This window comes from Daktulosphaira vitifoliae, unplaced genomic scaffold (assembly GCF_025091365.1).
Source record: "Daktulosphaira vitifoliae isolate Bord-2020 unplaced genomic scaffold, ASM2509136v1 Scaffold_3, whole genome shotgun sequence".
Lineage (NCBI taxonomy): Eukaryota > Metazoa > Arthropoda > Insecta > Hemiptera > Phylloxeridae > Daktulosphaira > Daktulosphaira vitifoliae.
The window spans coordinates 22128646-22142161 of record NW_026099574.1 but is presented as its reverse complement, the minus strand read 5'-3'; the positions used below and the strand labels follow the sequence as shown (position 1 = coordinate 22142161).

The 13516-nt window shown below is 26.0% G+C and overlaps 1 protein-coding gene and 1 long non-coding RNA gene across 2 annotated transcripts in view; both read left to right on the top strand.

Moving 5' to 3' along the window:
• Positions 1-5902, top strand: part of LOC126901784 (uncharacterized) — an 8141-nt gene extending 2239 nt beyond the window's left edge. The window contains exon 5 of the long non-coding RNA XR_007703116.1: positions 3974-5902. This is a non-coding gene — a long non-coding RNA (uncharacterized LOC126901784). The remainder of the gene's footprint in view (positions 1-3973) is intronic.
• Positions 1-12506, top strand: part of LOC126901776 (putative sodium-coupled neutral amino acid transporter 10) — a gene marked incomplete at its 5' end in the record, with an annotated part of 16888 nt that extends 4382 nt beyond the window's left edge. Inside the window, 4 exons of the mRNA XM_050678520.1 lie at positions 7337-7473; positions 10685-10915; positions 11030-11207; positions 11283-12506. Coding sequence (XP_050534477.1) covers positions 7337-7473; positions 10685-10915; positions 11030-11207; positions 11283-11977 — 1241 coding nt within the window. The remainder of the gene's footprint in view (positions 1-7336; positions 7474-10684; positions 10916-11029; positions 11208-11282) is intronic.
• Positions 12507-13516: the final 1010 nt, after the last annotated feature.

Here is a 13516-nt window from a genome sequence, read left to right as displayed (position 1 = left end):
CCCCCCTGTGCTGGTTTTTTTTTACTTTGAATAAATACATTACTTTATAAGGAACTTTTATCGGAAATCAAAAATATAATTTTTTAAATTAACTTTGCGCACTGTTTTCAAATTTGAAAATTTTTTTAAGCTTTGATATTAATTCTTATTATTAAAAAATGAGTATTTACATAAAAAAAAACAATTCAAAACATAAAAAAATTGTATTAAATTATTACTAATATTATTTTTTAATATGTTAAAAATAATCATTGCAAAATATCAATTTTAACTTACTTTTTTACATTGTTTTTGATCTTTTAAAATTGATTTTTGTGAATGTTTATAATAAAATAAGTTGAATTTGTTTCCATGACTTTTAGCTTCACTTGCAAGTTTATAACATAAAATAGAAAATCTTATGAGACTTAAAAGAATAGTATTATTAAGAATATTATTCATCAGGAAATTCTATAATTACTATTTATAGTAAAATTATTAGAAAAGCTCTTTTTAAATATTTTATTGCATTTTTATCGTAATAAATCGTAAATAATTTTTTTCCATATTAGATTTATATTACATTACAAGTATATTACATAAGCTTTTATCGAGCATACAAGCTACCAAATGTGTTTGAACTACCATTAATATAATACTAGATCAAAATGTGATAAATCTCTACAATAAATATATTATAGTTTTTCAATGTATGAAATTTGCTAAAAAATAATAATCCAATCGAAAAATCATATTGATTTTTAAATGTTATGTGTAGTAACAAAACCAGAGCCGGATTAAGTGTCAAAGCCGTCCTGGAGCAATGTATATATCCTCAATAGGGGAGGGGGGTTACAACACCCAAAACCTCTCCTGGCTATGCCACTGTTGATAGATACTTATTATCAAGAAGTAGTTAATAAATTATATATTTCATGTAATATTATTACGCAAATAACTACTACAAGTTTAAAACGTCAATTTATTGTAATCATTCATATCATACATATACTCACTGATTATAAAGTAAATTAAAGTAAATACAATATAATATAAAGAAGAAACCCTAATAAAAATTGTCTAACAAATATATTTTCTTCTCGATTTGACTGTAGGAAATTTATTCACAAGTTCCTCCCACTTAATTTCTCTAACTATTTCAGAATCTATACATAGTATTGACAAATCCGACATTTTCTCTTGGCTTAGAGATGATCTCAACAAATTTTTTATCCTTTTCAAAACTGAAAATGATCGTTCCCCGCTGGCATTTGAAGATGGTAAAATACAAATGATTCTTAAAATAATTTCTATGTTGGGAAATGATGTTTCTAATGATGATGATATTAAAGTTTTATGCAATGCAATTAATGATTTTTTATTTTCAGCTGAAATATTTGCCATTATACTTTTAAATTGTATCAATTCTTCTCCTAAGTCACTTTCTAAATCTATATTATAAAGTTTAACTAGGTTGTTACTTTTTTTTCGAATGTTATCTGATGATTCATTATCAATATTTAATAAAAATCCAAATTTATCATATAATTCAGTGTAAATTTCCATTCTTCTATTTAATTCAAAAATTTATTTGTCAATAATCACTAAAAATGTTTCATTTTTCATTTTTTCACTTCCTGTAAAAATAACGTTCAAAGTGTTCTTATCATCATCTAATAATACTGGTCTAATTTTTTTCCTCGACGATTCCCAAACAAATGTTTCACAACCACTTCGAAAATTTGCTTCTTCTAAAAATGTGTCGAAAGAATTTCGAATTTCTTGAATATCCTTCAATGAAGTATATAATGAAATTACGTTACATAAACTGAAGTGCTTTTGAAGTAGCTTCAAAACGTTTTAAAATTGGATACCACATACATAACATAAATGAAAATTCCAAAGTACAAATTTTTTTTATAAATAGATTTTGCTTCGTGACATACTGCTGGTCGTTGATTTTTATCTGAGTATATTACTTCTAGAACATTTAAGATTTCTTTGTACCCGATATTTAAGGATTTGCAAACATCATACCTCGATGACCACCTAATTTTACATAAATTTTTGATACTTAATGAACCTTCAATTTTATTTAGGTGTCTTTCTAAAAGTTCCCAATGACTTGTTGAGCCAGAAAAAAAATTATAAACCATCTGTATATTGAAAAAAAATCTAGTCCCTTCACTGGTAGCTTCAGCAGCGTTTGACACTACCAAATTCAAAGAGTGCGCAGCACACGGTGCAAACAACGCTTGTTCAGATATTCGTTTAATACGAGCCTGTAATCCATTATAAATGCCTGACATATTTGTCGCGTTATCATATGATTGTCCCCTACAATTTTTAAAATTGATATTTAAATCTGTAAAACGTTGAAGTAAAGCAGTTTCCATGTCCTCACTTTTGTGACCGACTGATTTAAGGAATCCTACAAATCTTTTGTACGTCGGTAGTTCCCCAACGTAGACACAAAAGTTTAACACAAATTAATTAATGTTTATATATATATATATTGACGACGAGTTCGTCGTTCGAGCTCTTCTCGAGTCCTCCCGTTGGATAAACTGATCAGCCCCAATCCCTCTAATTAGTGGACTACTAAAGGGGTAGAGTTTAGACCCGTCAGCACAGTCTAGTAAAAAAGTAGCAGACTGAAGGGTGGCTCCTTGTCAGCCACCAGCACAACTATTTTTTTACTATACCCACTAAAGGACGGTTAAGCCTAAAAACTAGCCAGCTCGTACACTAATTATTAAGATTGATTAAAGGACCAGCAGTCCAATTTTGACTCTAGCTGCACACACACACACAATTCTATGAACATGGTGAATATAAAATATTTGCTCTAAGTCCAAGTTTTAAAATAGCTATTTTATTTAAGAAACGTATCAAATACAAAGTCAAAAAGTAATATCAAAAATGTAACACAAAACAAAATTAAATCGTACAAAGACACTCGCGTACCCGTAACTCGACGTTTCTTCGACAAAAACGTCCAGTCTCGTCTCGCCCAGTATCGTCCCCCATCCTTTTCATGTTTCCCTTTTATATTCTTTTTCCCACCATTATTAATTTGCTTACCCTGCATTTCCCTTCTATATGACACCACTGTATTGCTTGAGAATTTAAAAATTACTTACTATTGCCTTAAACCCCGTATTATACTAAAATCGACGTTATTCAGCTATTTACTACACTTTCAACAACAGAACTATTATCTGTCATATACCTTATAATAATGGTCAATTGATCTACTTTAGTATTATCAGGAGTCGAATCAACAATGATTGAAAAGTATTTTAATTTTTTGATTTGAATTACAATGTTATCAATAACTGTTTTGCTCATTAATGATATAAATTCATCGCATATTGTAGATGACAAGTAAGACACATTGCCACGGCCTTTATTTCCATGATTTGATATATGATTTGCAAGGAATGGATCGAATTTAGAAATGAGCATCCTAGATAATTTCCATTATGTTTTAAACCAAAATTTGCATCTTCTCCACGAAAAGCAAGCCCTCTTTCTGATAAAAATTTTATTGTACACACTACGCGATGTAATAAATTTTTCCAATAATTAATTTCGTTATTTACCTGTTCTTGCAAAGCATTATCTATAACCTCAGTATTTTTAGTGGTTCTTAAAAACCATTTACGGATACATGTATTATGAGATACACTTTTTTCATGTTCTGCAACTAAATGGTAACACTTTTGCTAATTAGTAAATCCTACAGATGGATCACTAAATACCTGTTTTTTAGTTGCAAAAATAAGGCATTGAAAACAAAACAAAGCATTCTTAGATTTTGAATAAAGAAGCCATGATCTATTTTTAATTTCACCATTAAGAAGACGTCTTTCAAATATATTACATGGAAGTTTTCTTAATTGTTTACCGTACAATCGTTTAATATTTTTAAAATCGATATAGTCCCTATTTTCAAATGGTGGATTTTTTAACAAATAATTTATTATTTCAGGAGAAACGAGGTTCCATTCAGCTGGATCTGAACTTAGTATAGTGACTGAGCTCTTTAATGAATTATCATTGCTATTGTCATTTAAACAATTTTTTTCGTCAATATTTTCAAGTATAAACTTTGTTTCACCACGTTTTTGTAAGATACAATCATCAACAGATTCTTCATCTTTAGATATTGTTAAAGTATTTACATTTTCAATATTAAATGGAGAATCCTACAAAAAAAAAAAGAGATAAAAATCGAAATCTAAGCTGTAATTTTGAATTTAAATGGGTATAAAGAATAATATTTTAAGTTTATTTAAAGCTTGGATTATTTTCGGAAATTTTTCAAAAAATAAGTTGAAAATTTTCATTATTTTAAACGAAATTTTTATTATACCCTTCATTGTATAAGGAAAAATTATCCACTTTAAAAAAAAATAGATATGTTTATGAAGAAGTTATAACATAAAAATTAAAAGATCCACGCATTATTTAAATAATTACAGCGATTTAAATTGAAAATATAAAATAAATTATCAAACATTTTAACGCAAAAATAACATGTTTTTGAGCTACTGCAGTCGTTTGTACTTAAAAGAAAAGGTGTCGGGTAAAATTTTTGTTTTAGATCTTCTAGTACACAACATAAGCTTTAATTTAAAATATGTTTTAAGGTTGGAGTATTTTAGGAAACATTTCAATGTTTATTTGAAGAAATCAACTTTTTATGCAAAAGTAGCTGTTTTTATTCCCCCTTGTTGGCAGGGAAAATGCCAGATTTAAAAAATATAAAAAACAAAAATAAAATATCTAACGTTATTACACTGAAAAAAATTATTTTGATTTCTTAAATTTCGAAAATGTATGGATATTTTTATCAAAAAATTATGAAAAAATTCTAATTTTTGGCATGATTCAATAACATTTAAATTTTTTTCGATTGCCTTTTTACGGTACTCACAACCACTTAACTTAATTTTTTTTGCACTCATTTTTTAACACTTTTTGTTAACTCTGACACTGATAATTGAGAAGTGAGTGCTGGACTTATTTGTTATTTTATCCAAATATTCAGATATTCATTTTATTATTGATATTATTCTTATAATAATCTATTTATATATATATATATATATAAAATAGCCGTTATCAATGAAGTGATATCGAAAAATGAAAATGTTATTTTTAGTCTATAACTTTCAATGAATAAACTAAAGCTATAAATTATTGTTCAGTACTTGAATAAACTAAACCTCTTATACATTTGATCACGAGTTATTATAATTATGAAAATACTTCACAAATTAGATGTATCTAAACATTGAATTCAACATTCAATCAAGTTATGATTTATTGGTCCAAAATAATTCAAGTGGCCCAAATTTGTACCGGTCTTGGCGGGGTTTGTCCCATCATCGCTTAGCCAATCCGCCCCTGGCACAATTTTAATACCACGTGATATATTATTATATTTTAATGCCATAAAGTATAAAATTTTTTCAATAATAAGAGCAGTGGAAGTCTGCTTTAAGATATTCCACGTTTTTAATTTAGAATACCCACTTCTATTAGCGCTGTCTTGATATTTATTCAACAATATAACTACAAATTATTTTTAAAGAACGACTACTCCCATCAAACGGTTAAACAAGTGTTACATGATCTTAACAAAAAAGTAAAATAATATTATATTCAATATTCAAAAATTTTTTTTATTTTTTTTTTACTATATTTTTCTTTTCTTTCTTCTTATTAATTATTTGTAAATTATTAATTTTTGAAAATTTTCTTTTCATCCAATGTATAAATAAATTGTAAGTTTTCTTAAAATTCATAAAAAATAAAAGGTGGAAATACGCCGTTTCAGTTTATTTTCTATATTTCTCATTCAATACACATGTGTACAGGTTTTATTTATAATTTACTATTGAAAAATTAAAAGTTGTTCAACAAATTATTTATAATATTATAATTATTACACAGTATATATTAAATATCGTGTTTATTTAAGTAAATTATAACCATAATTAAGATTAAATTTATAATTTAATATGGGATTTTATTTGTACATTAGTATGTTAATATAATAAAAATTCATAATCATATTCAAAAAAATGTACTTAATTCTTTAAAAATTAATTAATCACCATGAAAAATTATTTATCAAAGTGTTATAGGTATAGAATAATAATTCGTCATAAGTACGATGAATTTATCAATATGACAAAGTTATAATTATTGTATTGATAGAGTATTTTATTATTTTAATAATAGTTTTAGTTATTATTGAGGTGGACATGATGCCCATGCACTCATAGCTGTTGGTCCATTGTGCGCACCTCATACCGAATTGTCTTGATTCGGTTTACCCATCGAAGTGTTATTACATTATACCAACCATAAAGTCACTCTTTTAGATGACCAAAGAGTCCTGTCTTTCCGGCGAAATTAAGTATCTCTCTGGGTTTAGGTTTTTAATATCTTCTTTTTCAGGAAATGGTTTACTCAAGTAGTTTGATCTTAGTGTGGACAAGGCTTCACATTCGCACATAATGTGAAATGAGTCTTCCTCTTCTACTGCACACTTCCTGCAAAATGGTGATTCCGATACCCCCATTGCGTTGGGTGACGCAGGTGACCATGTCTAGTCAATGTGTTTATTTGATGTCTAGTCTAGTCATGCTATTAAGATCACTCAACTGTAGACCAGGGGTCTTGATAAACATTTTAGATTATCTATACCTAGACAAAGTACCTTACCAAGTACTTCCAGATTTTCCTGTGTTGTTCTCTGCACCAATTCTTGGGTAGCACTTTGAACGATTGCTCAGTGAGTCCTATTTTAATAATATCATCATTGTTATAATGATGAATAAACCATAATTTTTCTCTATCGTATTGATAAATGTATCATAGGTTCAATAGTAATGATATATTTAACAAATTGAACAATGAATTTATTATATTGATCGAGGTTTTTCTCTGGGTGTATTATCATGTAAATCATGTAATTTATTAGGTTATTCATCAATTTTTGGTAAATAAATATTTTGTTTTTTAACTTGTTTCAAAAACGCATCAAAGTGTTTTACGGCAGTGATTTTTTTAATCTCAGTCATATATAAATCAATACTTATCTAAAAATTAATTGAACTTGCTACGCTGGATCCCAACTGTGCATTTTTAAAATATATTTTTCATGATTTTATTTTATTTTATTTAAATATATATTAGCTCTTATAAATATATTGTAATTTTTCAATATATGAGGTTTGGTATGAAAAATAAATAAAGGTTTGAAGTCTATATTGTTTCTACATTTCAATAATAATAATTATTAAATTAATGTAAGTTTTTGGTATTTTATATTTTTCAGGTAATATTCTGACAAGTTTTTCTCAATGCTTATCAAGTGATGTAATAAAGATTGGCTTCATAATGTCTATTGCTGTGAGCTTCCCTCTTGTAATTTTCCCATGCAGATCCTCAATATATTCGTTACTTTCTTCCAAGGTATTTTAATAAATTAATAAAAAAAAAAAATTACATTTAATTAAAAATCATTTCTTTTTCGAGTTCAAGTGACGCATATTTTTATTTTTCAACAAATTAGTTTATTTATACATTGCTTGTTCAATATAATATAAAAGTCTTCCGAAAAGTTTGAAAGTGAAATTTAACTTTTAGTCTAAGTTGACATTTATTTTTCTTTATTCTATGCTAAAAAATAAGTGAGATAAACACTGCTTATAAAGAAAAAAAACAGTATTTTTTTTTTAAACTACTTAACCAGGTAACATAAATGTTGTCTAGTGAAAATATTACATTGTTAATCATTAGTATTTTTAAAGACTGTTTAACATACAATTGTCAAGTGAAAAATAAAAATAATTTAAAGAAATTTATTATATATCAAGAATTAAAAAAAAAAAAAAAACTATACATCAAGTTTAAAGTTATTTTATGAAATATTTAAAATTCATAAACATAGTAAACTAAGCTGTTAGGTGTTATTCTACGTATTTTTGAATATAAAATTGCTTAAAATTTTTTCCTATCTAAGAAAATTTCTTAAAATGTTTTACTATCATTTATCATATTACTTTTTCTGCGGATGCTGTTGTTTATTACTTTCCATGACTCTTCAATCTGTTCATTATCACTTCCCCCTCTCTTATTCCTATGAAATTTGTCACTGTTTCTTGGAATGTCCGTAACATTTCTTCATTTATTAATTTATCCACGTTATATTTTCTGAGTGTTTTTTGTTTCTTTTTCCATTCCATGAACACCTTTACTCTAAAGTCAATCAGGATCAAGTGATCACAGGTCTGTGTCAGCGTCTATTCCTTTGTAATTTTTGATGTTTTTTAAAATAGTCTTATATTTTCTATGAGAACATGATCAATTTGGCTACTGGAGATAACCACGTTTCTTTATGAATATTTTTCTTCGGGGATATTATATTTCTTATTAACATATTTTTACTCATTGTAAAATTAATTAGTTAAAGGTAAAATGTTAGGGGTTGCAAAAATTTTTAATTAATTTGAATAGTTTAAAAATAAAAATATTATATATTTAAATTTAAAAACATTAAGAATATTAAACACAAAAAGCTTATTAGTAATTTTTTGAGGCCATTTGAGTTTAATATTATTAATATTTTTTATAAAGTTAAACTTTTAAATGCACACATTTTAGTTGCACAGAGAATTATTAATAATAATAAATTCCAATCTGTAAAATGTAAAAAAAAAATTGCTGAAAAAAATTATATCTTAACACACAAATAAGTAGACATTTTTGAAAGTACTGCCATGAATTTGTAAAACAAAATTTTTTCGCTGACTACCTAGTATCATTTGATATTTTTTAGATGTAGCAAAAATATTATGACCCTTAGATTATGTCAGGGATTATAAACGCAATTTTGTAATTACATCACTAGTGACAAAATAGGATGATTAATTCAAAATTGAATTTCTGTATAAACTATTTTAGCTTCGATGCGTATTGAAAAGCATTGTTTTTTTTTCATGTTTTTTAATTTGTGACACTAAATATAATTAACATTTTTACAGGACCTTTTTTACTCAATGATACGTCAAAAGATCACAAAACGTAGCTAATTAAAATTATCAGTGTCATAATTTTTAAGAATTCCCCTCAATCCCTGTAACCAAAGGAAAGCTGACCAGAAATTGCAGTTTTAATAAAATGGTTAATCTTGATATTTTTAGTTTTGACTTTCTATTGAAGTAACTTTTTTAAAACTGAACAGATTTTTGCGAAATTTATAATGATAACTATTCAAGTATGTTCCTTATCAAAAACAAATTTTTTTTTAAATACTATCATAAACCAAAGTTCATTAAGAATAACCTAGAGATTAAGATAAAGTAGGAGTAAGAAAGAGTATATAGAGTTTGACAAAGAGAACACGAGGTAGGTGAAATGAAGAAATCAGTGAAAATAAACAAGAACGTGATTAAAGGTGGAAAGTTTTAAGTATTTAGGATCAGTTGTGAAAAAGAACAGTGATATTAACGAGGATGTAAGACAGTGAAATAAGTGCAGGTAGGTGAAGAGGAGATGCGTCTGATATGTTATGCGATAAGCGAATTCCAATGAGACTGAAAAGTAAGTTCTATAGGACTGTAGTGAGACCAGCTATGATTTATGGTTCAGTGTCGGGTGTTTGTCTAGAAATGAGAGTAGAGTTGGGAATGCTTAGATGGATGAGTGGAGCGACTAGAGAAGATAGAATAAGGAACAAATATATATAGAGTATACATTTAGCGTCAATCGTAGATAAAATGAAAGAAAATAGATTTAGATTTAGATGTTTTTGTCATCATGAGGAGAGAGGAATCGGAAGCTGTAAGAATAGTTATGAAAATGAATGTTGAAGGAAGAAGAGGTAGAGGAAGACCAAAAAAGAAATGGAGAGATGTTATTGAATGCGATATGGTGACGACTGATGTGAACATAGATGATATAGGAAATCGTGTCAAGTGGAAGTTTAGGATAAGGGTGGCCGACCCCAAGTAGTTGGGATTAAGGCAACGAAAAAGAAGAAGATTATCATTAGCCAAGGCACTTTGGGCTTACAAATCATATCAAACTTATTTTCTTTTCAATTTTTTATAATATTTCAAAAATCTACATTAAATTAAGTTTAAACAATGTAGTTTAAAATGAAAAAGGAAAAATTATAGGAATCTCGATTAAAGTCAAAACTAATATTATATTAAAAATATTATTAATTTAAAACTAAAAAATATTTAACTCAAGAAACCACAAAAAAATCGCGGATACGTACTTAAGGAACAATGTTACAATTATCAACGCTAAACATAAACTGACACTTTGACTGGAAAAAAACCCTTTTTATATACCCATAGTAACCTTATCACCTAGTGAAATTATCGTTATAATTAATATGACATTTTGGCAGTTTATACAAGTTAAATAATGAATTTTTAAGTGGGCCAAGATCCCATTTAATAAAAATTGTTTTTATTTTTAAGCATTTCTATTGTCTTCGTTATATTAAGTTCTTTGTAATTATTCACATTTTTAATTAGTTTTATGGTTTTAATGGAGTGATTATGTATCAATAAATGTTCATCCACCAAATATTTATTAATATTCTTTATTTTTAATGTTTCTTAATAAACTTTCGAATACATATTTATTTAAATTATTTTACACCATATAGGAATATGTACTCGTATCTGGTGGACGACAACATATTGCAGAAACACCATTCAAGTGCATCACATTTTTTATTGTTACATTTTCTCTAGTGACTGGTCTACTGATGCCTAATATTGAAGTAGTATTAGGATTAATTGGTTCTACGATTGGAGTAATTATAAACGTTATGTTTCCATCAATGTTTTTAGTACGAGTGGCTAATAAAAATCCTAAAGAAAAATTTTGGGCAAAAGTGAGTATAATTGCTGTTGATAAAATTTTATAATATCATTATATTTCATTTATGAGTGCCATTAAATGAAAGTACAAATAATAATCTAATTACACTTAAATAATTGGTTTATAGTTTATCATATTAGTTGGTGTTTTCATTATGGTAATGGGTACAATGGCTAATCTTTTTGCTATTCAACAATCGTTAGAGTTGTCAAAAACAATAGAACAAGAAGTTATCAGCACAAAACATATTGTCTCGGCTAATAATGTACACAATGAGCATTTACAAAAAAAAATTGAAGAAAAGCGTTAGTGCTACAAAATTAAATATGAATAATTTTTTATGGTTTATACTCGAGAATAATTTTTATTTTTCTTTATAGCATTAAAAAAAAACAAAGTGAAAGCTAAAAAAGAGTCTAAAGAAATTCCAAATATTAAAATTGAAGCAAAACCTTCGGAAGAAATTCGTGTAGAACCTCCTATTCCCGTCGAGCCCGTAGATGCTGTAAAACCGATCGTAAAAACTATTAACAGTAAAATTGAAACAGCAAACTCGATAAGTAAAGATGCTATTAAAAAAGAAGAAGAAGAGTTGGAAAAACGACCTGAAATAGATATACTTGAAAAATTAAAAAGTCACGAAAATGAAGGGAAAAAAATATTAGCGGAATCAAAACAAATTTTAAACGAATTAAAAGAAACTCGTTTAAAACTTGAAAAAAATAACGATGAACTGAAATTAATAAATAAATTAAATACGACAGAATTAAAACTAAAAAACATGAATATTATGCTTCAAAATGAAAACGATAAAAAAATTAAATTAGAGGAGGTAATTAAAGATAAGATTCCAATTCCTTTAGCACTACATGAAAATAACTCTACTAAGAGTAAAAATACTAATACAGAATTAATCAGAGAAAAACGATATACTAAAGTGATAAAAAAATCATTAAACGATGAAGTCGAAAATTGCAAAAAAGAAGAGAAAGCTCAAGAAAAAAAACTTAAATCTCAAGAACAAAATAATAATATTGAAGAAATAAATGTTCAAGAAATCAAATTCGAAAATTAATTTTTAATCATCCATAATTTGTATTTAACTGATCTCTAAATCATTCCGTATTTTTTAACATTCATATATATAGTTGCAATATTATAATTTAATTACAAATATTTTTGTAATGTAATTTAATTATAAAGTATTTATTGTTTAACATATTATTTATAATTAATTGTATTATCGAGGTAATATAAAATGTTCCTATACAGTTTGATTAATCATTAACTTAATAACAAATTATTATATTTTTTAATTGTAAATACTTTACGATTGTGACTAAAATTTATTAATGAATGATATTAAATAAAATCACGTTGTTAACTTGATAATCCTAGAATCAATTTTAAGATGTAATGAGGTTTTAAAAAAGAAGGGTGTTAATGATAGTGTTTAGAAACTTTTATGTTTTAAAGAAATCATCAAAACTGCAAGTTTCAAATTATAAAGTATGATTTCTCGTTTCAAATTCAATTTTAAAATTATTTTATTATAATTTTTTTTTATTAAAAAAAAATATTTATAATTCTAGGGTCATTAGCTATATTTTTTACAGTATAATTACATAATTATAAATACAATTTTTCTTCTCTTTTTTTAAACATATTTACAAGAGATTACATTATTTATAAACTATAATATATAATCTATTATAATAAACTATTTGTATTTATATTTTATTTTACAATCCGGTTTTTCTATCAATATTATTGTTTTTGTAAGCCAATAAATGATTATAAATTATTCAATATATAAATAAAATTTTCTATAATTATTATTTTCTCAAAATGTTTATAAAATTGTTAAACTCTTGGTTAACTAAATTAATATTACACAATATACACTTAATAAGAATTAATAAAAATAAAATTATTTTTTGTAAATTTTCAACAATTCTTATTGTATTTACATGTATACATATAGGCTATATTTTTTTTAAAAGAGAGGGGAAAATAGTTAGTTCTAAAATAGAAGCTGACATAAATATATAACGTTGTCGAACATATTATAATGAACAGCGTTGAATCATTTCTTTTGAAACGCTCAGTATTTAGTCTTTTGTTTAAATAAACGGTTGTTATATTAAAATGTAATAATGAGTTATGTCTCAAAATCAATTATTGTTTGAGCGAAAGTCAGGTGGTGTGTCAAGAAAATTAAAACATGCTGGAAATGTATCAAAAATTCGAGAATTTGAGTTAGAAAAAGTAAGAACTTATTTACTTAATATTAAATATTTTTAAACTATGATAAATTTAACTTATACTTTACATTACTAGAATACTACTATTCTCTAACAATTCTAAAAACTTTGTATGAATTATTTTATTTAAGTATAATTTTTTTTTAAATAATCACTTAAAGTGGCATAAAAAAGCAACTGATTGGAGGGGATTACCTAGTCGACATAGCTAAATGACATTTTAAAAAGTGATGCATCTTTTATAGTAACCAAAAATGTTGACTAATTTTTTATTTTAGCTTCGATGCGAAGCTGAGAAGGTATTAATTTTACCATGATGTGTTTATTTTTTTTTTTTTTTTTTTTTTTTT